The following is a 24,013-nucleotide window of genomic DNA, read 5'->3' on the forward strand; positions in this document are numbered from 1 at the left end:
CATTAAAAAAAAAAAAGTCAACCAGACAAAAACCCACTCTGAGTAACTGAAATCCTGTAACTACATGGAAACTCAGTGTGGAAGCTACTAAGGCATTTATGAAAATATCCTGGAACAGTCTTCAGCATGCTTGTCATCAGATCTCCATGTCTCCTATGTTTTAGACAGTTCCTTTTAATGGACCATTATTTTAATCTTCAGAAACTTTTTTAAATTGAATATAGCCTGAGCATCTACTTATGAGGGGTTGTGAGTTCCACAAGCAGTGCCATCCCTTATGGTACCCACTGAGTGATGCTAGAAGGTCCAGGAAGCCCTCTTATAGGCCTGAAACTGCCAGTCACTGACTGGCAACAATGCCAGACAACAATGGAGGAAAAGCAGGCTTGATATCATTCACACCTCTTCCATCAGCATGGATGATAGGTTTAAATGTCAGGTAATCTAGTCAATGTTTCTCTAGACTTTCAGATTTACTCATAACTTCAAAAAATTAACCTGGGATACCCAACACAGAGGGGCAAAGAAAGTACACAAAAAAACAACTATTGGGTTGGCCAAAAAGTTTGTTCGTATTTTTCCATAACATCTTACCAAAAACCCAAATGAACATTTTGGCCAACACAATACTTTACAATACTTTACAATAGAGTCTTTGCTGCTTAAAAAAAAAAAAAATGGAATTTAAAGATACAGGGAGTAGTAGGAAAAAAACAAACACTGAAACATGGCAAGAGCAACTCAGGCTGACCCACTAAAAATGTGGTCTAGAAGATCTTTTTTTAGTGTTTTCCACGTCCCTTTAATCATTCCTTTTCCCACACATGATGTTTGCTTCCCATTCACCCCCTAACTCTCAATTCCCCAGGTAATTTTCTTCTGGGTCCTTTTCCTGAAGGACCTTGTCATAAGTAAAAAAGTAGGTATATGTTAATAACATGCTAGTATTTAGCTAAAAACTAAACTTTCAGTTTTAGTGTAAAGGGATGCTCCTCTCAGGAATATTTGCATTTTGACAGAAAGAACAAATTTCTAAGAATGCAAACTACCAACCCTATAGCAAGCCATTAGGGAAAGTCAAGAGGAATTTGGGAGCAGGAGTGTTCTTCCAGTGCCCCCCAAAACCACTCCAAACTGGAGGTCAGCAAAGCTCTGATTCATTTGTTCTATCTCTATTAAGACTTCACTGACTAAAGACTACCTAGACATCCAAATTCAACACACTTAATTTTTTTTAATATTGAAATACCTTTAAAGAAAGAAGTTGCCACTGTCTTATTCTATATTATTGATTATCAACCAGGGGTAATTTTGCCCCCCCCAGCCAATATCTGGAGATATATATGGTTATCACAATGGGGGTGAAGTGGGGGGCAATTGGTGCTACTGTCATCTAGAGGGTAGAGGCCAGGGATGTTTCTAAGCATCCTACAACGCACAGGACAGCTCCCACAACGAAGAATTAGTCAATCCAAAATGTCAATGATGTCGAAGTTGAGAAACCCTGCTTTTACATGATTTAACTCCGATAAAGTTGATATTTAAATGATTAAAAACATTAATGCCAGTGAAATTACTGCACCCATGGTAAGACTAAAAATGACCATAATTGGAAGGATTTGCACTATTTTCTAAGCATTTCTGGAACATCTTAATTCTGGCTCTGAATTATTTAAATTACTTTTTCAAAACAGTCAATTGAATAAAACGAAGAGTCTTTATATAGTTCACAAAAGTTTTTCTATTTTGGAAATGAGAGTTTTGATTAAAATTGGCATTTCTGAAACTCTAATTGCTAGTTATTGCTGGGGGAAAAATATTTCTAAGACCAGCCAGATGGGACGCTTCAAGATAAGAAATTATAAGCCAATGTTCATATTCCAATCAGAAGAAAAATTCTGTTTATACATTTTTAATTCTACTTAAATAGTAAGCAATATATTTCTTCAATTAATTCCTAAACTGCTATTAACTGGCTAGCTAATTTTCTAACATTGGGTTTAACTCCCCCAAATCTTTTTAGATTATTAATAAGCAGAACAGCATCTTTATAAGAACACTCTGTATATTAGGGACTCTATAAATTCTAACGGAATCAGATTGGTTTCTAATTATGACAAATCATATCTTTGTAGACGTACAATGTGCCCATAGAAACTTAAAATGTCCGTTTTTCAAAACCCATTTCTGACTGAAATATAATGAAGTATTTCAGTTTACATGCCTAGAACCAGAACAACAGAAATGTCTTCTTGACATTAACACTTAGTAAGTCTTCGGAACATGACCTCCACCTCTTTGGTAACTTCTGCTCTCCCATATCAGAAAGCTCCCTCTCATCCCTTTGTCACTCCCCTCTCTTCTTCCTTTTCCTTTCTGCCATTTTGGATGGGAAAGACTTACAGTGGAGGAATGTGAGGAAAACCATAATGATTCCTTCTGCCATCCATGAGACTAAAAACTGTCCCCAAACAGGAAAAGATGGCCAAGTGAAGGCTTTCATTTACTGAATTCTATCTCAAGCCCTTCCAAACATAAGACTCTTCAAGCCATATACACAAACACAAAACAAGTTGTTTTTTGAGGGCTTTGCTTTTGGTAGATCTATGGAACTGTTTCCTTTTATTCAAGTTTGCTGAAAGCCAACGAGAAAGAACTCTAAATTAAGGTACATCTCTTACTAGTTGCTTGGGTTTGACAAATAAAGCAATCATCAAAATCAAGTAGTGTGCACTTCTTTTAAAAGCTCTATTTGTCTGACATAATATAACAGCAGGATGGCTAGGCAAATAAATGGCATTACTTAACATAATCACTTAATGTTGTGCAACCAACTTCAGGTCTCATTGCTTTATCGCTTGCAAAGAGTTTGATGATAATAAAGTTGATTGTTAGTGTGAAGAGATAAATTGTTCAGTAGTTAGAGTTTTTAATGAAAGCAAAAGAACACAGAAGAGGAAAAATAGGTTTTAGCAGCCCAAATTCATTGCTAATTGCTTGTGCGTTCATTATAGGCCGAACACAGCTAATTACCTAATTAAACTAAAGCTCTGCTACCTTAGGGGAATTTCTAGAGCTATGATGTTGGTTGTCAATTACCTCAGCAGGTCTGGTTGAAATGAGTAGTTAACTCAAGGCATGTTTTGCTTTTCCTGGTAGCAATACACGGCACTCTTGTTGCATAATATATGCTTAGAATGAAAAAAAAAAGTTTTCCTTAAAAAATACTATGGAGGGCTTCCCTGGTGGCGCAGTGGTTGAGAGTCCGCCTGCCGATGCAGGGGACACGGGTTCGTGCCCCAGTCCGGGAAGATCCCACATGCTGCGGAGCGGCTGGGTCCGTGAGCCATGGTCGCTGGGCCTGCGCGTCCTGAGCCTGTGCTCCGCAACGGGAGATGCCACACAGTGAGAGGCCCGCGTACCGCAAAAATAAAAAATAAAAAATAAAATACTATGGAAACGTAACAATAACGGTAAACCTTATTTTAAACAAGAGCTCTTGCTCATTTTATTCAATAATTTATATTCAGGAAATGTCAAGATAATCTACTTTAGGTAGACAACACAGACACAAAGGAGAAATCAGGTATCACTGTATGCATGTTACTGAGTGTTCTCGTCGCATGCTGTTTTTAAAAATACATTTTAAAAAGTGTCTTTTGTGATGCTCTGCAGTATTTCACAGGATAAAATTATACCACTTAATTTTATATAATATTTTAGATTCATAAGGTTTTTTTTTTAAGCTGGAAGAAAAGTAGTAAATCATCTAGACTAAATTATTCATTTTATATATAAGGGAACCAAGGTTCCAAGAAGTGAAATGACTTACCCAAAGTCACACATTGGGTTGCTAGAACCAGGAGTAGAACTGGTATCCTGTCAGTCTATTGTTCTTTCTTCCTTGATTCCTGCTTTCCACATTCAAATTGTACCGTCATTTCTCAGGCTTCCTCTAAATGCTGTAACAGAGCATCTAGCTGGACAAGGTTTTTGGTTTGTTTGCTTATTTTCAAAAGGCTTTGATTAGTAGCATTTTACTCCTCCAAAGAAACACATGTAATACTGTCCCTATTTATTTCAAGTCAGTCAAATGTCTCAGGATGTATTCTAAGGTGAACACTCAAGGGAGCAGATTTTTTTTAAAGTTATTGTTCGCCTTGCCCAACTGAAAAGGAGAAGATGATAAACTTATGGTGGATTTTATTAATCAGAGTGTTCAAGCAATTGAATTGTACCCTGATATTTTGTTCCTAGGGAATTTGATCCTAAATCAATGGACCATAAATCATCAAGCAATATTTACTAAGCATCCCTTGAGAAAGGTATTTCCCAAGAAAGTATGATTTCATTCTCAAGAGTTTTCCCACTTCCCTTGATTCTGGGCTATGGTGCCTATTCCTTGCAAGGACAGAGAATTCTGGAACCCTCCTCTGCCCCTTTCACAGCCATTTTTCAGGTAGGCACCAGCAATGAACATCCAGTTCTTTTCTGCTAAGTTAAAGAGGATGATTTTCCCTTTCACTCCTCTTGAAGATGAACATCAACTGTTTCACTACTTGCGATTCAAATCCATTAATTAAAATAAATATAAAGTAAAAAACATCTCTCTTTCAGCCAAGAGGAAAAGGACAGATGGGGAAGCGGAGGAGGTGGAGATACCTCATGTCTTCTTAAAGGGAAAAAAAAAGGGAAAGAAAAACAAGAAGCATGAAATTGGGGGGAAAAGTTAATTAAGAGAGGTAAAGAGTGTTTAGATTTAATTTACAGTTCAGAACTATTTTGAGTCTTATAATAATTGCACTACTTAAAGGAGAAGAGGAAAACCTCTCTAATATCAAATTGGTAAGGGGAGTGTTAAATCACATCCAAAAATGGTGACTCCGGGCCTTTGGCTATGCTTCACACTGAGCATCACAAAAACTTTTCTACAATATTGACTTGCAAAAGCCACACCTTTTTTTGCTTCCCCCTCAACCTCTCTCTGCATGCTCCCAATTTTTAATTTCTTTCTCCCTTGCCTCCCACTGCCTGAAAAAAGACACTGGCAAGGAAGAGAAAAAGGAGTTAGTTTAAGTCCTTCTCCATCCCAACCCTACATTCATCAGTATGTAGAACCACACAGAAAATAAAGCTATATCACAAAAAACAACCTCTGCAATTTTTTTGTGCAACGTGAACACCTAAAGTCTGACCTGAACACTACAAACTACTGGGCCTGGCACACTTAACGGAACAGCCCATATACCAAAGTGATCTGATTTCAGATAACCATGCAAAGTTAAATCAGAGTAGAGTGGAGCAGAGTTACTTTATAAGACCTTAGTGGAGATGGACAGAGCTAAGAAGAGTTACGCTGTAATAATTTTAGATAAATGAGACAAAAGAAAATACGGATGTTTGCCATGCCTAGAACTAGTTCTTCTACCTTCACAACTATTTATTTTTTCTTACAACTTGACATTCATTCATGATAATGGATGAAAACATATGCTAAATTTCTTAAAAACTGAAAGGAAAGCTACAATAGAAACCCAAAATATTTCAAATATAAATAAGTACAACTGAGTCCAAAAGTAGAAAAAATTTTTATCAATTTTTATCATGTTCTATAGCAAATTAAAAGGCAGATATAGGAGTAAGTTGGCAAGAGGTACTGGGAAAAAAGAAACCTTCCTGCCCACTTTAAAAAAACTACCAGCCTACTGTAGGCTAGCAACACTGAGCATTTGAGAATGTCAGTACTTTTGTACTCTTTTGACTGGGTTCCAAGCATGATCAAAAGAGCTGGATAAAACAAATTCTGAAAAATGATTTGAGGGCTTCCCTGGTGGTGCAGCGGTTAAGAATCCGCCTGCCAGTGCAGGGGACACGGGTTTGAGCCCTGGTCCGGAAAGATCCCACATGCTGCAGAGCAACTAAGCCCGTGTGCCACAACTACTAAGCCTGTGCTCTAGAGCCTGCGAGCCACAACTACTGAAGCCCATGCATCTAGAGCCCGTGCTCCGCAACAAGAGAAGCCACCGCAGTGAGAAGCCTGCGCACCACAACGAACAGTAGCTCCCGCTCACCGCGTGCAGCAACGAAGACCCAACGCAGCCAAAAAAATTAAATTTTTTTAAAAAAGAAAGAAAAATGATTTGAGAAAAAGTCAGAAGATGATCTATCCCATGAATTAAGGAAAAGTCCTCATAAAGAAGAGGGCCAGGGGAAGAAGAATGAAAGATAAAATATAAGCCAAGTTCCCAAAGAATGAATAGATCATATAAATGAGCAGGTAGAATTAAGAAAAGATACGTGTATATGTGTATGTGTGTGTGTGTGTGTGTGTGTGTGTGTATGCATGCGTGCTGGGGGCTCTTCCAATTCTTCTTGCTTCCTGATTAATTAAGCAACTGTTAAAAAAAAATCTCAGCTTTACTCATGCTTCTGTGTGCTTCCCTCATTCCTAAATTTAATAGTTAGATGTGGGCAGGAGGTGAGATTTAAGCTTTATCAGTCTTACCTATCACCACATAACTGTCAACTCATGAAAAGAATATGCGAAAAGAATATACTTTAAGAAATAGATTGCCAAAGCAACAGCTCATCAGCAAGCCCTGCAGCTCCACCTACAAAGTAGATTGCTAATCTTTACACTAGTTTTCTTTTCTCTAGATTTCTGCCTTCAACTGGGCTTCTACACTGTTACATCGCCTGCCCACCAATCTCTGAAAAGTGTAAAACAGATCAAGTCATTCTCCTGCCCAGTACTCTCTGAAAGCTTCTTACAACACTTATAATCCAACTCCCTACCACGGCCCTCAACTCCCTGTAACACCCCAATCAGGGTCTATAAGGCCTGTGGAATATGTCCCTTGCCTACCTCCCCAACTTCATCTCCCTCCAGGAACTCTGAAGGTCACTACATAGCCTATCCCCACCAGCCTTCATTCTTGTTCCCAATTATACCAAGTTCCTTTACATCTGGTCAAAGTCATGGTCTCCAATACTCTGTTTGACATCCTTAGGGCTATTTTCCTAGTCTTGGAATGCTGACCCCAGATTTTTCCACAGCTGACTCCTTAATATTCAGAACCAAATATTATCTTCTGGTCACACCTGACAACTCAATAACACACACACACACACACACACACCACACCGCCATCCTGTTTGTCTTTATAAACTCATCTCTGAAATTATGTTGCTCATTTATTTGTATTGTGTAACAACCTCCAACCCCAAAGTACACACACACAGAGAGAGACACACACACACGTAAATTCCTTGAATTCCAATATTCTTTGCCAAATCCTCAAAGCCTAGAACAATGCCTGGTACCTAATAAATACTCACTATCGAATGATAGATTCCATCTGTCCCAAACTTTTCCCAAATCTTGTTTCTGTCTTGTATTTCTAGCACTTGTTCACTATCACTTCTCTTTTGTCTGTTCTCCTTTCTGAATGTCTTTTGGTCTTCATTCTGCTTACTGCAACACAAAGGAAAACAGAACAAGGAGCATAAAAAGAAGGACGTTATTGGTAATAGAAACCCAGTCAGCCTATGCTACTGGCAGTGGGGCAGAAGGCCAAATATTGTAAAATGCTTCTTCAGGGCAAAAGCCATTAGGATGGATTTCATCCATTACAGCAGCTCTTAAGGACAGTTTCAAAAAGGAATTATGGGGCTTCCCTGGTGGCGCAGTGGTTGAGAGTCTGCAGAGCTGCTGGGCCCGTGAGCCATGGCCGCTGAGCCTGCGCGTCCAGAGCCTATGCTCCACCACAGGAGAGGCCACAACAGCGAGAGGCCCGCGTACCGCAAAAAAAAAAAAAAAGGAATTACGGAGGTAGCCTGTCTGTGGCCTAAGAAAAGTACCATATGCCTTATGGACACTCAGCAGTTCTTAAAAACTTTAATGTGCAAAAGATACAGATGAAGATTTTGAGATGATCTGAGAAGCTGCACTTTCAACAAATACTCCCAGGTGATTCTGATAAAGGCAGTCTTAGGAAACTTTGCACTCTCAGGCCAAACAATGAACAGCAAGGCCCTGAGGGATGGTATTACCAGGTGAATAGTTAACCAGTAAAAATAATCTTTTTTGAAAAAATCTCTACCTTGAACCTAATTCTCAAGACAAGCAAATCCCATTTCAATATTTGCTCAATATTATTTAAATTCATTGGTCCTTACAGCTTTTAACAATTTTGAAAGTATAGTAATAGCTACTATTATGAGACAGCTACTATGGTATCATCAGTGTTTTAAACATGTATCTTAATATCTCATTTTATAGATGAGCTTCAGTTAAATAAGTACAGACAACTATTAAGAAGTAACAGATGTGTTAATAGTCTGTGATCTATGGAGTCTACACCTCCCACTAATTATACCTTAATAGAAATAAAATCAATAAATAAAAATCCAGATTTTTACATGAATGGAGGGTATTTTTTTCTCTTAAATATTCCTCACTTTAGAAAAAGATTGCATGGGATTTCATTACGTGAACTTTGACAGTACATTTAAGTACTTTAACAATGGCATGGCAACCTCTGAAAATGAGTAAAACTTAAGAGTCCTTTCCTAAAACAATCACCCTCTCAATCGAAATCACCAAATATTAAGAACTGGTTCATTATTTACAGATCTAGCAGTGGTTTTCAAACTGGGCTGATAATTAAGAATCACTTAAGGAGCATCTTAAAAATAAAAATTCTGGGCTTCACATCAGTTCTTCTGAATCAGAATCTCTTGGGTTTGACCCCCAAATCTTTATTTTTATAATGCTCCCCAGGGTCTTCTGATGAGTAAGGAGAGTTCAGAGTAACTGTTACCCTAACTCCAGATTCTACAAGTAAGTAAACTGAGGATATAAAAGGGTAGAGTCTGCTAAAGACAGACAACTTTAAGTAGCAGTAAGTAGCACAGTAGCCTGGAAAAACAATATCCTAACTCCACATTTAATGCTTTTAACACCAATTCAAGCTGCCGGCTTTGGTAAAACTGTACTTATTTCTGCTCTGCTTAGGCCCCGTCAATTATTCGCTATCCTCTTGCAACTTATTCCCTCATCTGCAAACTGGGAATAATAATGATGCCTACCTCTTAAGAGATGCTGTGAGGATTAGTATAATATTCATCAGGTAATGTACTTAACACAATGCCTGACCAATACTGAGTGCTCCTTAGATAGGTTACATAGCCCACTAAAAAAGCATGCCTTTTTTTAACTGGAGAGAATTTACTGCACCACTCCAATTACAAAATTGAGTAAGAAACCCTTGTTTAGCTTTGGAAATCCAAAAGGACTCTAAACTCAGGGTAAGGTTAAGGTCAAGAGTTTGCCTGATTCTCCCATAACAAGGTTTCTCACAGGATGCCTCAGAATCATCTAATGAACCAATCTCTGGATGAAGACCAGGCATCTATATTTTTAAAAAGCTCCCCTCCTCCCCTAACCAAGTGCTTCTTGGGCAATCTAAGGTTTGATAACCATTAGTATACAGAATCAGTGACCACAGCAAAGAGCCTCTCAAGTTCCACCAAAAAACTATCGTACTCTGTAACCAGAAGAGCAGCGTCATCAGACCCTGATGCAAACAACAGCTGGGGAAGGCTGGGTACAGTAACTGTGGCGCTCACCCCGGACAGTCTCGACCCTCTCATCTCCTCAGAAACTTAGGAAATTACGAAAGCGCGGTCCCGTAACCCCTGTGGCAGACAGTGCCGCCTGGACGGCCACAAGGAGCTAAAGTTAACTCAACAGCCTCATTCCCAAGGCTAAGGCCACAGGAAAGCGACCTTGTAACGCTGACCGGGCCCGAGCGGCGTCAGAAGGTTAACGACCCTCTTGCCTGGTTCCTTGAGACTGCCAAGAGCCTCCACCACACCACAGGCCAGACGCCGGAAGTGCGTCACCCCAACCTGCTGAGGAATGCCGGGAGTTGTAGTTAACTGGCTACTTCTCTGGTGCCCCAGTTCGCCTTTCTTCAAACAAGCAGACACCTTGGGACCGTACTAAAGGTCGCTTTATGACACATATATCTAATCCTTCCCTTTTCCAGCTGACAAAGGGAACTCTCTGAGAGCGCATGCGGAATACCGGACTACAAGTCCCAGCATGCTCTGCAAGGCGCCGGGAACGCCTGACCACAGCCGTAGGTGCGGGCCGCATGAATGGAGCTTCGGGCGTAAGGCAAAGCCTACCACCGTCCGCGCGGCCGGTATCTGCTCCCGGAGCGTGAGTGCGGGGTGTGGGCCGTGCGCGTGCGCGCTCGAAGGGAGCGCGAGGCGGGCGCGCCCGGCCGTTGCGGGCGCGTGGCCGCTGAGGTGGGCGACTGTAGTGCCGCGCGCCCGACTGGCCGGTAGTTGCGGGGCCTCCTGCCTCGCCGGGGGCTGCGGGCAGCCGTGGCGGCCGCCGGGGACCGCAAGGGGCGGAGGAAAGCTGGGGGCGGAGGGGGCCGGCACGCAGAGGAACAGCAGGGCATGCCCCGAGACAACATGGCCTCCCTGATCCAACGGATCGCCCGCCAGGCGTGCCTCACCTTCCGGGGCAGCGGGGGCAGCCGCAGCTCTTCCGACCGCGGCGAGGCGCCAGGCCCCGAGGCGTCGATGTCGCAGGGCTTCCCGGAGAACCTGAGCAAGCTGAAGAGCCTGCTGACCCAGGTCCGCGCGGAGGACCTGAACATCTCCCCGCGCAAGGCCACGCTGCAGCCGCTGAGGCCCAACCTGCCGCCAGTCACCTATATGCACATCTGCGAGACAGACGGCTTCAGCCTCGGCGTGTTCCTGCTGAAGAGCGGCACCTCCATCCCGCTGCACGACCACCCGGGCATGCACGGCATCCTCAAGGTGCTCTACGGCACCGTGCGCATCAGCTGCATGGACAAGCTGGAGGTGGGCAGCGGGCAACGGCCGCGGGCCCCGCCACCAGAGCAGCAGTTCGAGCCGCCTCTGCAGCCGAGGGAGCGGGAAGCGCTAAGGCCGGGTGTGCTGCGCTCGCGGGCGGAGTACACGGCGGCCAGCGGCCCCTGCGTCCTCACGCCACACCGGGACAACCTGCACCAGATCGACGCTGTGGAGGGGCCCGCCGCCTTCCTAGACATCCTGGCCCCGCCCTACGACCCCGACGACGGCCGGGACTGTCACTATTACCGGGTGCTGGAGCCTGTCAGGGCCAGGGAGGCCTCCGGCTCGGCCTGTGACCTGCCCCGAGAGGTGTGGCTCCTGGAGACCCCGCAGGCCGATGACTTCTGGTGCGAGGGGGAGCCCTATCCAGGTCCCAAGGTCTTCCCTTGAAGCCGCCGGCGCCCGGGATTGGTGGGCCAAAGACATGCCCTACTCGTATCTGGGCTTGGCTGACCGCGACCCATCGCAAGGGCTCTCTTCCTTCCCCCAGGCCTGGGCGTTGGATCTACTGGAATGGGCTGTAGCCGCTTCCTCGGGAGCCTTGCGAAGCGCGGCGACTGGACTGCAGCCACCGGGCACCGTTTGGGGGGCGGAGCAGGCGGGGAAGCTAGGTTGTTTCCTGGCTCTGTCACTGCCACTGGGGTTTTGATTTGTGGGGAGGGGGCAGGGGACTTATATGAAGCGCTTCCATCCTCAAGCCATAATGAAAATTTCCTTTCCTCTGTTCCCCGTCCTATACAAAATACACTAAGTGGTTTTCTCCGCCCCCCTCTTTGGGTAAATAGGGTTTGTTTTCCACTTACATCCTTACGCCCTTTTACTCCGTATTGTTATAGTTCTAACTTACTGACTTTGCATGACCTAGTGGTTTGAATTGTTTTTAGTTCAAGACATTGATAAAAACTAGGTTTAAAGAGATGAGCTATTATTTAAAGTGAGCTGTCCGGCCTAATGAAGTCGTTGTGAAAATTAAATCCATTTTTCCAGAGTTGGGGGATTACCCCCAAACATAACTATGCATGTAGAGGGCAAGATTTATTTTCTTTCCTCCCCTTGCCCAGTAACCACATCTGGGTTACTCTGGCAGCACCTAATAAGAAATTCAAGCACCTGCGTATCTCAGTGACAAATGGACACTTAGAGCTTCCCGATGAGTCTCCAGATCTCTGAGTTGAGCAGATTTCTTGTTGCAGATTCACCTTTAATGCAAAAACTATATTATCCTCAAGTGACTTTTTTTGTCTTAGTGTACTTTAAGAAGTAATAGGGTAATTCTGTATTTTCTAACCATAAGATTCAGAGGAGCTGAATCGGTATGCTTCCAAACAACTGAATGTAAAACACCCTTAGCCAGCTGTTAAATTCTGTGCCCATATTTACTTCCAGTATTTTCCTGCAAAAGTAGAGGATAATGTTCATGACTGTTTCAAATTCTCTCAGGAGTTCTAATGTTCCAGAGGGCTGATGATTCCAGCTGTGTTGTTGGTGTCAGTGTTCTCAGAACCCTGTCCCTCAAATAGGAGAGAGCCAGTGCTTGCTTCATCTAGGGTGAGTTTTCTGCAGGAAGAGAGAAGCACAGATGATCAAGGCTAGAAAGTTGAGAATTAACTATACTGCTGGCCACTTTAGGGCACCAAAACTTGGGACAAAACACTTCCCATTCCCATCCGCTTGAAATGAACAGCTGTGTTGTGACTAGTTTTATTTTTGTCCTTTTAATTGGCTGAGCTTTACCTTGTTTACAAATGTATTGACACCATTTGCTTCAGGCCAAGGAACACTCCTGTTTCCCCCTTTTTACTATTTATAGGACTCTTTTTTTCACAAAACTTTTAATAAAAACAAACTGTAGAAATAAACACATTAAAATTTGTCCAGCTGTTGTCTAAGCCCTCTTGATTGACTTGCCCATGTGGCAGTTGAGTTCTAATATCTGTAATAAAGGGAGATTTGCTATTGGTGGGAAGTGATGACCCTGTAGGGAAGCAGTATGTGCCTTTGCCTCTTTTTGCACACTGGGTTACAGAGGCCCAGAGTGAAGGAATATTTGTTCCCAAATTTAAAAATAGAATGAAAAAGCAAATTCTTAATGACTTTTCTTAAAAAACAAATTACAAAAAAGATGCTACTAAACATGATATGCCACTGTGTTGTAAAACCTGACACAAGCATAATGCATTTCTTCCAAGTTTGCTAAAATTGTTTTATGGTAGTGTCACATTCTGGTGTGGTTTAGTATACCTTAGGGGCAGTTTGAAGCAGTTCTTCAGGCCATTCAGTTTGAAATTAAATTCTAGATATGCAAATGATGATTTTATTTAAAATTGTTCACAAAATGGGTTTTTTTCATAGCACAATGATGAATGTGTATGGTTATCACATACCTACCTGTTTTGAATTATATTGTAGCAAAAAGTTGATCAACTTACAACGATTGTTGATAATGATATATAGGTTAAAATACAATCTGGAGTACATTAAACTAAGCTACAAAAACTCATTCTGGCAACAGGACAGTAATAAAAGAGAAATTGTTTTTTCAAACTTCATTATGAAAAATTTTTAAGTTCTCAAGTACAAGCAAGTTAAATGGAGAAGACTAAGGTGCTTTTCAAAAGAGTAACTGAGATTATCACAGGCCAAAACAGCATTATATCTCTCTAGTTCAATAAGAACAGTGAAACTTTTGTTTCACTAATAATTCTGAGTAAATTAATGGTGAAAACAAAATTAACTTGTTTTAGTGAGCCACTAAGGAAAGAATATTCTTAATACAAAGACAAAATGTGGTGCAGAAAAGCCTTGCACCTTTCTGCATAAACTGTTAGATGTGACTTAATGTGCTGCTGTTGTGTTTCCATATATTCCTGCGATATGGGTAACAACTGTGGGAAAAAAGTTGTCTTCTACAAAGACTAATGAGCACAATGATACTAATCACTTAACTTTCTGTTGAATAACAAATGCAATAATTGCCTCTCATGGGTGAGAAGTTGTCTAATACTTCTAAAGCTTTTTAATTCTCTGGTTATATCAATTCAGAGTGTTGTATATCTACCTACTACTTTATGAGAATTGATTTTTTTATCCAGCCTAATTTGCATGGATTGAGTTTACACCAACTGCTGTTTATCAGTGAAAATGGTGGACCTTTTTTTAAAGTAATGTGTGTTTGTCAACAGGAGTGGGTTATCTGATCTTTTAATGCTAACAGCCCTTAACTTCTCCCAAAACTCACAATTTATGTTCCTTCTTTTGCATTGTTCCCTTGTAGGTGCCTTAGTCTAGGCATCTCAGGAGGACTCTCATCACTCATTTATTCCAAATGACTTGGAGTCTTGTGCTCTAGCTCTACTGTTCAACAAAAAAGCAATATATCTTTAATTCAGGGCTCTGCCCATTGCTATTCAACTCTAACCTGAGGGCAGTGCCACTCCTGTAACTCTCCTGTTCTGAATTCAGAACTTCACATCACAAACAGAAGCTGACCATTGATTATTCGCGTTCAATGAGTGGCAAAGAAGGAAATCATTTGTTAAGCCGCATATAGATACTGAATCTTCTGATCCAGCGATGTTTACATTTCTAGATTAAAATCAGTGTACTTGTGGAAAATAAAGTCATTTTTGAAATTGTTTAGAGGTAAATCTTATTTGATTATTGCAAAAGGGAAAAGGAAAATATTACTTGCTATGATGCCTACATTTGAATTGCTGTTAAACATTCACAGTCTGTATGGTAAGCTTATGTTGTACTAAAAACTGGGGGCCTTCTGCAGATTCTAAAGTCCAAGTAATAATATAAACTTAAAATTAATAGTTTATTTCCCTGAGTGTGATCTTTGAAACAGCCTGATTGACAAAACATCTGAAATTATTTAACATGCAATCATAACTATTTTGCTGCAACGAAAACACTCCTTTTATATTTAACCTGAGGAAAATAAGCTAGTGTAAGAAAACAAAAATACTTTCGTTCACGGAGGAAAGAACCTTTGGACTTAAATATTTTCTTGTCTTTCCTTTTTCTGTAAAGTTTATTTAATTGTAGTTTGGATTGGCAGCATTTTAGGCCCTTGTGATGATACTGACCATTCTTTCCCACCACCACCACCCCTCAAAGTAGTATCGAACTGTTAAAGCATCACTACAGCCATTTCTAATATATGCCAAACAATTTGCCTTCATTAGCAGTTAGGATATTGAAATTAAATAGCCTCGTTTATGAATAATTGGAAACCTTATTTAGGTTTAATAGACCTATTTTTAATGTGTACTGAACCATTTCAACTGCATTATGATCTTTAAGGAATTACTCTCCAGAAGTTTATTTTTAATAATTCCCAGTGGGCTTCCCTGGTGGCGCAGTAGTTGAGAGTCCGTCTACTGATGCAGGGGACACAGATTTGTGCCCCAGTCCGGGAGGATCCCACATGCCGCAGAGCGGCGGGCCCGTGAGCCATGGCCGCTGAGCCTGCGCGTCCGGAGCCTGTGGCCCACAGCGGGAGAGGCCACAAAAGTGAGAGGCCCGCATACCGCAAAAAAAAAATAATAATAATAATAATAATAATTCCCAGTAACAGCTGAAACATCAATAATATTATTTAATAAAGCATATTGAACAAAAGAAAGCAGACAGCTTTATATGCTTTATTTCTTAAGCAAAGTAAAAAATGAGACACCTGTGAACAGTACCCTGAATGTTTCAAGCAGATAAAATCTGATTAAAGATTGACCTAACCTATTGAAATCAAGGAGTAAAATCCACAAGCTTGGCTCTGAAAAAACACCAAGGTGTGTTCCTTATGGTATGTATGTTATGCCACTTCACCAAGCCCACATCAAGGCAAATCACCAATATGTATTTCATCTTATTGAAAAGAGATTTTTAGTCTGTTGCTTTGTTAACAATTGTTTACATTGTCTTAATTGAAGGTGCTCTGAAATTAAAATTTGGCAAGACAATTATAACATAAAACTTAGGTGTATTATATTTTAATATAATGACATTTTGGTAGGAGAGTAGTATCATTAAAAACACAATTATCAAAATGTGGCATTGTTTTATACATACTTCTTTAAGAAAATTGGCCAAGCAAGGATGATAGTATGCTGACAAGCTAGGAAATATGAATCTAATGGAATGACACCAGTCACTAGAATAATCTGACACTGAAGTTTAGAAACTTCCATTTAGTAGTTATTAGAGGTATTGTGCACCTTTGAAATAAGGACAGGAAGGAAATAAGGGTTAGTTACCTTCACAAATTAGATTTCGAATTCTAGTGCTGGTAAGGGCAAAAAGTAGTTTCCAGGAGAAGCTGCCACTGCTGTTCTAAAATACAGGCCATCTGTTATCAGCCACGCCTGAGAGAGTCTAACAGTGCCAAAGGACAAACAGATGACAGGGTTTTCAGATGATGTAGCTAAACAGTGGGCACTCCAGTGTGTTACATTTGTGTAAGGATCCAGAGGCAGCAAGTTACGTTAAATGATATTTAGGTCCAATTTTAGAGTAAAGAAAGATAACTTCACAAATACAATCTGCATTGTATGATACATAGATAACTATTGGGGGGGGTGAATTTATATTTTAAAATCACTACAAAAGGCTTGCAGTAAAATGACCCCTATAGTGTATTGTTTTACAAACCATTATCCAGTGCCATGGAGGACCATTTTTGCCTATTTGATTCAGATTGTCTTTGAGGTTTTCTTAAGGCTGGTATACACTTATCTAAAAAGGTGAACATTTTAATAGTCTCCAGACCCACCAAACCTATGGCAGTGTAATGATCCTTCTGAATAGGTGTAACTGGGGAGACAAGGCTGGAGAGAAATGAGTCCTGGGGTAATTCCTTTGGCAGCCTATTAATGCTGTCATCAGCAGTGTCTGAGTGCATTTTTGATCTGAAGAGGTGATAGCGCTTTTCAAAAAGTTTTCTGCGGTCATGAGAGTAATCCTGGAACCTGAAAGTCATTTCCAGCTTGACCACGCCACCACACTTTCCACAAAGCCACATCTCGTCTGAGTTCCTGGCCCTGGTCAGGGTTCTGAAAACAGCCGCAAATGTGTAGTCTCCGAGTGGGCACTTGTTTGTAAGTATTTATTTTCCGGAGCCCACTCAGGAGCAGAGAGTAGTTATAGGCTGTTATAGAGGACGGAACAATGAGTCAAAACAACGCCTCCCCACTTTTACACTAATGCATGGGGGAAATCCCCAGAACGCTAGCGTTTGATTGTGAATGGAGATTGCTTTGGGGTGAGAGGGCTGGTGTCAGAAAGGCTAGCAAAGAAGACTTGGAGATCCTGGCTTGATCAAAGTACTAAAACCCACTGAGTACTGTTGAAGTCCCACCCAATAAATCTTTCATAAGTAATTTCTAAAGCAAAAATATTGTTGAAAAGTATTTATTTACACCATAGTCATAAACCATTCCTTATCTGAACTTTAGTTAGTGGTTTTGTGTTAGAATAAATCATTTATATTTCCACAACTATTAAGAGCTAATAACCAAACAAGTCAGCTCCAGTAGCATTATTTACATTCCCATCTGCAATTTGACTACAAAGGTAACACTTTTAAGTCACAAAACAGAGCATACAAAAATATACTTTCTAAAAAAAATTCCAAATATTAATAGGCAGAAATATACAGCCATACTAAACCCAGGGAATGATGTTTTTTTTTTCCATAGTAAGGCAATCCATTTACATGCAGACCCTGTAACATTGTCTACATCACACAAGGCACCAAGGACACTTCCAACACAATTGCATGCATCCTAGTTTCAGAGAATATATGTACATCCCCCTTTAAATAAGTTAACCTCTGACTCATTTTGAGATCATAAATGCTTTACTTTTTTTCCCAAAGGTTCAGAACTTGGAGAACAGTGCACATCAAAAATACACAAAATCTGAATGGATATACACTGAAAAAATAGTCTTTACATTTCTCAAGCCACTCAAAAAGGAGCAGATATTGCTATGTCCCTCCCATCACATTGCACTTCTGTTCTCGGAGTTTATAATACATATTGCTTAAAGGGTTGAGATGACTAGATAAGCTTTGTTTCACTGTTCTAGGGCCACAGAATGCAGCTTTATAAAGGCCATGCTTCACCCACTGTACAGCATCCCCCAAATCAGTCCCAAGCCATAAAGTGCACATCAGTTTTGCTTCTGCCTTTTTTGCTATCCCCACCTGAAGGGATGAGCATCTCCCAACCTACTGTAGAAAAAGTCTCAGATCATTTCTGACATCCAGAGTCAAAAACCTGTAACCAGTCCAAGTAAGAGAGGGGAAACAAAACCTAGTCAAACAACCCTTTAAAGTAGGGTCATGCCTCAGCCCTCTAGGCCAGGGACCCCCACCCAACCCCCTTCTGAGCCTCCCCATTACCTTGGGGTGACAGTCAACTCACCTAAGAGAGACTAAGGTGGGCTAACTTTTAGGAAGGACCTGCTTCTAAGTGGAAAGGGGAGGGGGCAGTGCTAGGCTCCTAAGGCCCTTTGCCCAAGGAAATGAGGGAAGGGCAGGAATGGGTGGTAGTGTTTGTCGTGCAGCTCCAGTGGATGAAGGGCCTCAAGGAGCTGCTGTGTCAACCTGAGTCTCATCTCAAGGTGTCCGGGTCCGAGATGAGCAAGGGCCGAGGGACCCTCCACCAATAGTGCTGCTGTTGCTGCCGCACAGGGTGCCCCCAGCCTGCGCGCCCCCAGTGCAGGAGGTGGTGGAGGCGGCCGGCACCAACGAGGAGGGGCCACCGCTCTTGCGTTCCTTCTGCCTCAGGTGGATCTTGGTGTGGCGCTTCCTCTCATCACTCCGGGCAAACTTGCGGCCACAGTAATCACAGGCAAAGGGCTTCTCACCAGTGTGGGTGCGGATGTGGGTAGTGAGGTGATCACTGCGGCTGAAGTTGCGCATGCAGATCCGACACTGGAAGGGCTTGTGCCCCGTGTGGATTCGGATGTGCCGTGTTAGCTCGTCGGAGCGGGAGAAGCGCCGGTCACAGCCTTCTGCTGGGCACGGGTAGGGCCTCTCATGCACTGGGGTCTTGCTAGGCCTGTTGGGGTACTTTCGAGGCCTCAAAATAGGCCGCAGCGGCAGATGGTGTGGGTTATAGGCGGCAGCAGCAGCAGCTGCGGAGCCGCTGCCAGGTAGCCGGGGTCCCTCGCTGCCTCCACTGGCCCCTGGCCCTGTGGCCCCAGCACTGGGCCCTCCCAGGGTAAAGTTGCGGATGGTGGAAAGTGGAGTGAGTGGAGGGGGGACTCGCAGGGAGTCCAGGGGGCAGGGAAAGGGCTTGCGGTCTGGGCCAGCTGCACCATGTAGGTCTCTCTGGCACTGTGATGGGAAAAATCCAGGATAGTCTGGGATCATGGGGAAGAGACCTGGGTCCGTGGCTGGCTTGGGGGACGGGTAGGAAGGAGGTGGTGGGTAGGCCAGAGAGGAGGAGGTGGAGGTTGTGGCTGCCGACAGGAACGCCGAGGGGTCCTGGTAGAGGTCTCCTGCACAGCCAGAATAAGGAGGAGGCGGCGGTGGAGAGTAGAGGTGGTCCAGGTCAGGCTGGGTCTGGGACATGGCGCACACACCCAAGGGTCCAGTGGCCAGTGGGTTGGGGGAGGCAGAGGTGACGCTGGATGAGGCTGTGGTGGAAGCTGGGGAGGTGACCCCTTGCAGGATGCCTGCACTCACAATGTTGATGATGCCTTCTGGGTAGCAGCTAGCACCGGGGTACTGGGGGTCGATGGAGAACTTGCCCATGTAAGTGAAGGTCTGGTTTCGGGGTGCAGAGACAGGAGCAAAGCTGCTGGGATATGGGAGATCCAAGGACCTCTTCTCTCCAGTCATGTCAATGTTGATCATGCCATCTGGGGAGGGGAAAGGAAGAATGGAGGTGGAGCAATGAGAATGCAGCCAAGAATCCCTTCTCACCCCTGTCTCACATGAGTCCAACCCCAAGGCCCAGGATCTTACACTGTAGAGCTGAGGCGGAGTTCAACAGGTGAGGAAATTGTGGCTCAAAGACAGAAGAGGCTAGCCCAATATCCTACTGTGGCAGCCAGTGACAGTCTAGGACGCAAACTACCTCCAGGAAAGCAGATGAGCTACTCCCAACCCCCATATACAGCCATCTGTGGCTCTAGTCCCCAATAAAAACACCCAAAAATAGCAACAAGAGTATTAAAAATTCCCCATCTGCCTGGAACTTCTCTCCCTCTCCTTTGCCTGGGGGGGTCCCACGGCTGGGGCAGACACCACCCAGAAGACTGATCCCAGCCACTGCCGCGGAGGTGTCAGCCTGAGAGGTGAGCCAAAGAAGGGGGTCAATGATTTCCCAGCTGCTACCCATCCCAGGTGCCTTCCTTTCCTCCCTCTCCCACTGCTGGAGGGAATCGGGCTCTGCGATGGAAGGAGTCTATAGGTTCCCTTCCCCTCCCAACCTTTTCAGCCTTGCCCGACACCCGCGCGTCCTCGCCCCAGCCCAAAGACAGTGGCAGGGCTTCGGGGAAGGCGCGGGGGTTGCGGGAGACCACTTTCCACCGCATCGCCAAGGAGACTCGCGGCACCGGTGCCCGATGGGCTTCCCTCGGCAGCCAGGGGGCCACTTCCCGCCGTTGCCCGCCCTCCACCTCCTCCTCCCCGAGTGGCCAACCCCCTCAATTTCGCGGGCGGCGCGCAGGTGGGGGCGCTCCTGCAGGCCGCAGGGGGAGCGCGCTCCGAGATTTTCCCCGGGTCTCCTCTGCCGAGGAGGGAGCAGCGGACGCTTTCCTCTGGGGCTTCTCCGCCGCTCGGCTCTCCAGACGCGCAGCTTTCCTCCAGAGCCCCGAACTTTCCCGTCACTTTGCCCCTACCCCGGGAGAGGGGCGACTGGGGTGCGGCCAGCGGAAAGGCCCGCACAAGCCCAGAAGCCTGGTGGGGCACCTCTCCTACTCTCACCCCTCGCCCGCCGGGGGCTGGGCGCGCCGCGGCGCACGCACGCTCGCTCGCTGGCAACCTGGTGCATCTGCCCGCGCGTCCAGCTCCAACGCCCGGATACCCGCTCACGCGGGCTCCTCCTGCACCCCCTTCCATTCTTCAAAGCCAGTTCAGTCAACGCCGTCCACCTCGCGCCCCGACCCTCTCTTCCAAGTCCTGCACATGCACCGAAACCCCCCCACCATCTCCGAGCTGCGTGGGTCCCGGTCCGCGAAGGGGGCAAGCGGCTTACCTCCGGCCACTCCGTTCATCTGGTCAAAGGGGCCTCCCAGTTCGGCATTGGGGAAGATGGTCACCGACGTCGCGGCGAGGTCCTCCACCGGGTAGATGTTGTCAGACAGCTGGTGCACAAAACCACTGAGAGTTACTGGGATTTTGTCTACGGCCTTGGCGGTCATCATTTGCTCCTCGCACAACCTGGAGACCCAACTCCCTCGCTACCTGGAGTGTCAGAGAAGCCGTTTTGGAGAGGGATTGGACTGAGCCTAGGCAGGTATCTCCTTTTGCCCTCCACACTTAAAGGCAACTACCGACCTCAAAAAAAAAAATAAAACTAGCAAACAAGTTGCTTTTTTTTTTTAAGAAGAAAAATGGCTATTTGCCACTGACTCTCTCCTGTGTTCCGGCTGGGAAGCCAGGAGTTGCTGGTGTAGTGTTATTATAACAGTCAGTGTGTCCCCTCGCCGAGCTATTAATCAATTGCTGCTCTCCGGGTTAGACGGAAAGTGTTGCTCTAAGTATTTATGGGCAGGTCCTCAATGCCCGTGACGTCACTGCCCATATATGGACTGAGGAACAGGGCTGGGCCAGGCGGCTTTTGCCGTCACATGGCCGATTTGCATAGGGGCTCGGCTGCGCGGGCTCCTCCGGGCTCGCGACTCCCGGCTTGCAGCCCGCGAGGATCCGCGGGGGTCTGGGGCGCGGGGCCCGAGCCGCAGGCCGGATCCAGAGCGCAGGGCCGGACGGGGATAGGGCGCGCCACGGGTCCGGCTTAGACCACTGTGGGAGAGCGATCGGTCCGGGCTGCGGCGCGGCCTCCCGGGCGGGGAGGAATTCCGGTTCTCCGGGACTTTCCAAAAAAGGCGAAGATCCGGTGCCGGCAGCTCCGCCTCCCCAGCCCTTGTTTGGGAGCCATTCCGGAAAATTAAACTTCGGAAAGAAACCGAGCGGAGCCGAGACACTACAGTCAAACCCCTACTCACTTTCTTGGCAGCTCAAAACCGCAAGCAAAAGGAGGCAGAGAAGAAAAAAAAAAAAAGCTGCATGCATTCACGGAAGCTGACTGCTTTTTTCTGAATTACTTGGTGGAAAGAAGTAGCTGGTGATAAGAGTGAATGCGGTATTGCTTTTTTGGAAAGTCTGTTCTATTTATACAGGAGCGAAAACGGAACAGGTTTGGGGTTGTTTGTTTGTTTAAGTATTTTGGGCACCTTGGGGCGGGGGGGAGCTCCCTAGGAGGAGCAGATAACTGCGGGGAGCTTCGAGAGAAATCCTCAGCCGGAGACACCCCCCCCCTTCCTCTGCCCGCGCGCTCCCCGCCCCCCTTCAGCTGCTGCGCGGAGCGGGCGCCCTTCCCGGCGCGTCTGGGCGGTCGGCAGTGTGGGGGCGTCCAGATGGAGGCTTGGACACTCACCCTGCCCCGCCACACACGCGCACACACTCTTACACTCACACACGCTCCACTTCCGCTGCACACACTCCTGCCCCCGCCACCTTCTTCACACACCCACTCGCACACCTTACGCTACACACCTCCCTGTTGACAGCGCGCTCGTGCGCTCGCCTCGCCAACAGAATGCCTGGTCGGCAGAGTGGGCGCCTGGGTTTGCTGAACAGGCTGCTCTGCGAAGACACCCATCCTCACCTTCACTGCCTGTACCTGCCGCCACCGCAGTCATCCACCCCCGAAAGCCTACCCTCCGGAGGTGCGCTCTGCCCGCACCCGAGCGCTACTCCAGAACACACACATGAGGAGGAATATTCTTCCTATCCCTGGCCAAGAGCCACCTCGGGGAGCCGAGCGAGGTCCAGAGTGACAGCAAACGGTGACGCTAACGCCAGTTTCGAGTAGCCATCACCGTACGCGCTTTTCCCTTTGCGTGTTAAAAAAAAAAAAAAAAAAAAACTGGCCCCGATGGGAACCTTTCTGCTTAGTTCCCAAAGCAATTTTTAAAAACTTTTCAGAGGTCCAGATAGCGGTGGGTTCTGGCTGGCTGCACAGACCGCTTCTATCTCCCGGCGCGCCCTGGCCCACCCCCTCAGAGCGCTCCTGGCCTGGCCGGGGCTCCGTAGGAGGTTGGTCTCAATTGCTCAAACCTCGCGAGTGGCCGCCTGCCAGACCTTTTCCCGCCCCCAAAGCAGCCAAGGCCTGGCGTAGGGCGCGGGACAGCCTCTAGGGCCCAGCCCTGCCCTTTACCGCGGCGGGCCAGGACGGCCCCAGCCTCGTGGGGGCCCGGGCGGCCGAGAGCCACGGCGCCACGCCGTGGAAGAAGCGCGGCGCTGCAGGCGGCTCCCCGGCCGCTCACCTGCCGCGGCCGCAGCCGCTGCGAGTCCGCTCCCGCCCGGCCCCGCGCGAGGCAGTCAGGACCCCGGGGCAGCGGTGAGCTGCCTCTGCTTCTCCTCCGGCGCACCGGTTCCCCCCCTGACCACCGCGAAATTGGTTCTCCCGCGAACGGCCATCTTCCTGACTTCAAACGCCCAGAGAAAATTTGGGAAAGTTTCTCGCTTGCGCTGCGCGCTCTTTTCCAATTGGAGATAAAAATTAAAGGGGAAAGGAAGGAAATCGCAGCAAAATTAGCACCCTTGTAGGTACCCCACCCTCGGCAAAAAGGTGGAAAGTCCCGTTTCATGAAAAAGAAAAGAAAGCTGCACTCTTACCACGTGCGCCGGCCCACTCCGCCTGCGCTCCGGCCCGTCCTGCGGCCCCCGCGCTGACCACCGGCAAGACGACGCCTCGGAGGGGAGCCCGACTCGCATCTCCAGCCCTGAGTCTGAAAGAAGGGGTGGGGGGGGACCGAATTATGCAAATATGGGTCGTGGCAGCGGGGCTCGGGTTACGGCCCCCGGCGGCCTCCGAGGTAAGGCACCCACCGGTGGCAAGCGCAGGCGCCGCGACTGGTTGCGCTTCGCTCCTCTCCA

General features: G+C 45.8%; 2 protein-coding genes across 3 annotated transcripts; one reads left to right on the plus strand and one right to left on the minus strand.

Annotated features, from left to right (window-relative positions):
* The first annotated feature begins 10,161 nt into the window (after positions 1 to 10,161).
* On the plus strand, positions 10,162 to 12,769 carry ADO (2-aminoethanethiol dioxygenase). Its single transcript, XM_022560608.3, has one exon. The coding sequence runs from the start codon at positions 10,474 to 10,476 to the stop codon at positions 11,284 to 11,286; it is 813 nt and encodes a 270-aa protein (XP_022416316.1). The 5' UTR covers positions 10,162 to 10,473; the 3' UTR covers positions 11,287 to 12,769.
* Positions 12,770 to 13,093: 324 nt separating this feature from the next.
* On the minus strand, positions 13,094 to 23,866 carry EGR2 (early growth response 2). 2 transcript variants are annotated; one of them, XM_022560585.3, is made up of 3 exons: positions 23,753 to 23,866; positions 21,108 to 21,216; positions 13,094 to 19,767 (listed from the first exon to the last, which is right to left on the minus strand). In XM_022560585.3, exons 1-3 carry the CDS (start codon positions 23,849 to 23,851, stop codon positions 18,518 to 18,520), a joined length of 1,458 nt encoding a protein of 485 aa, XP_022416293.2. In that variant the 5' UTR covers positions 23,852 to 23,866; the 3' UTR covers positions 13,094 to 18,517. The 2 variants fall into 2 exon arrangements, with proteins under 2 accessions (XP_022416293.2, XP_089753662.1); XM_089897536.1 differs by lacking the exon at positions 23,753 to 23,866 and adding an exon at positions 21,317 to 22,085.
* Between the last annotated feature and the right edge of the window lie 147 nt (positions 23,867 to 24,013).

Source organism: Delphinapterus leucas, chromosome 16, assembly GCF_059928025.1.
Source record: "Delphinapterus leucas isolate spDelLeu-1000000601 "Yukka" chromosome 16, BTC_Dleu_Yukka2, whole genome shotgun sequence".
NCBI classification, from domain to species: domain Eukaryota; kingdom Metazoa; phylum Chordata; class Mammalia; order Artiodactyla; family Monodontidae; genus Delphinapterus; species Delphinapterus leucas.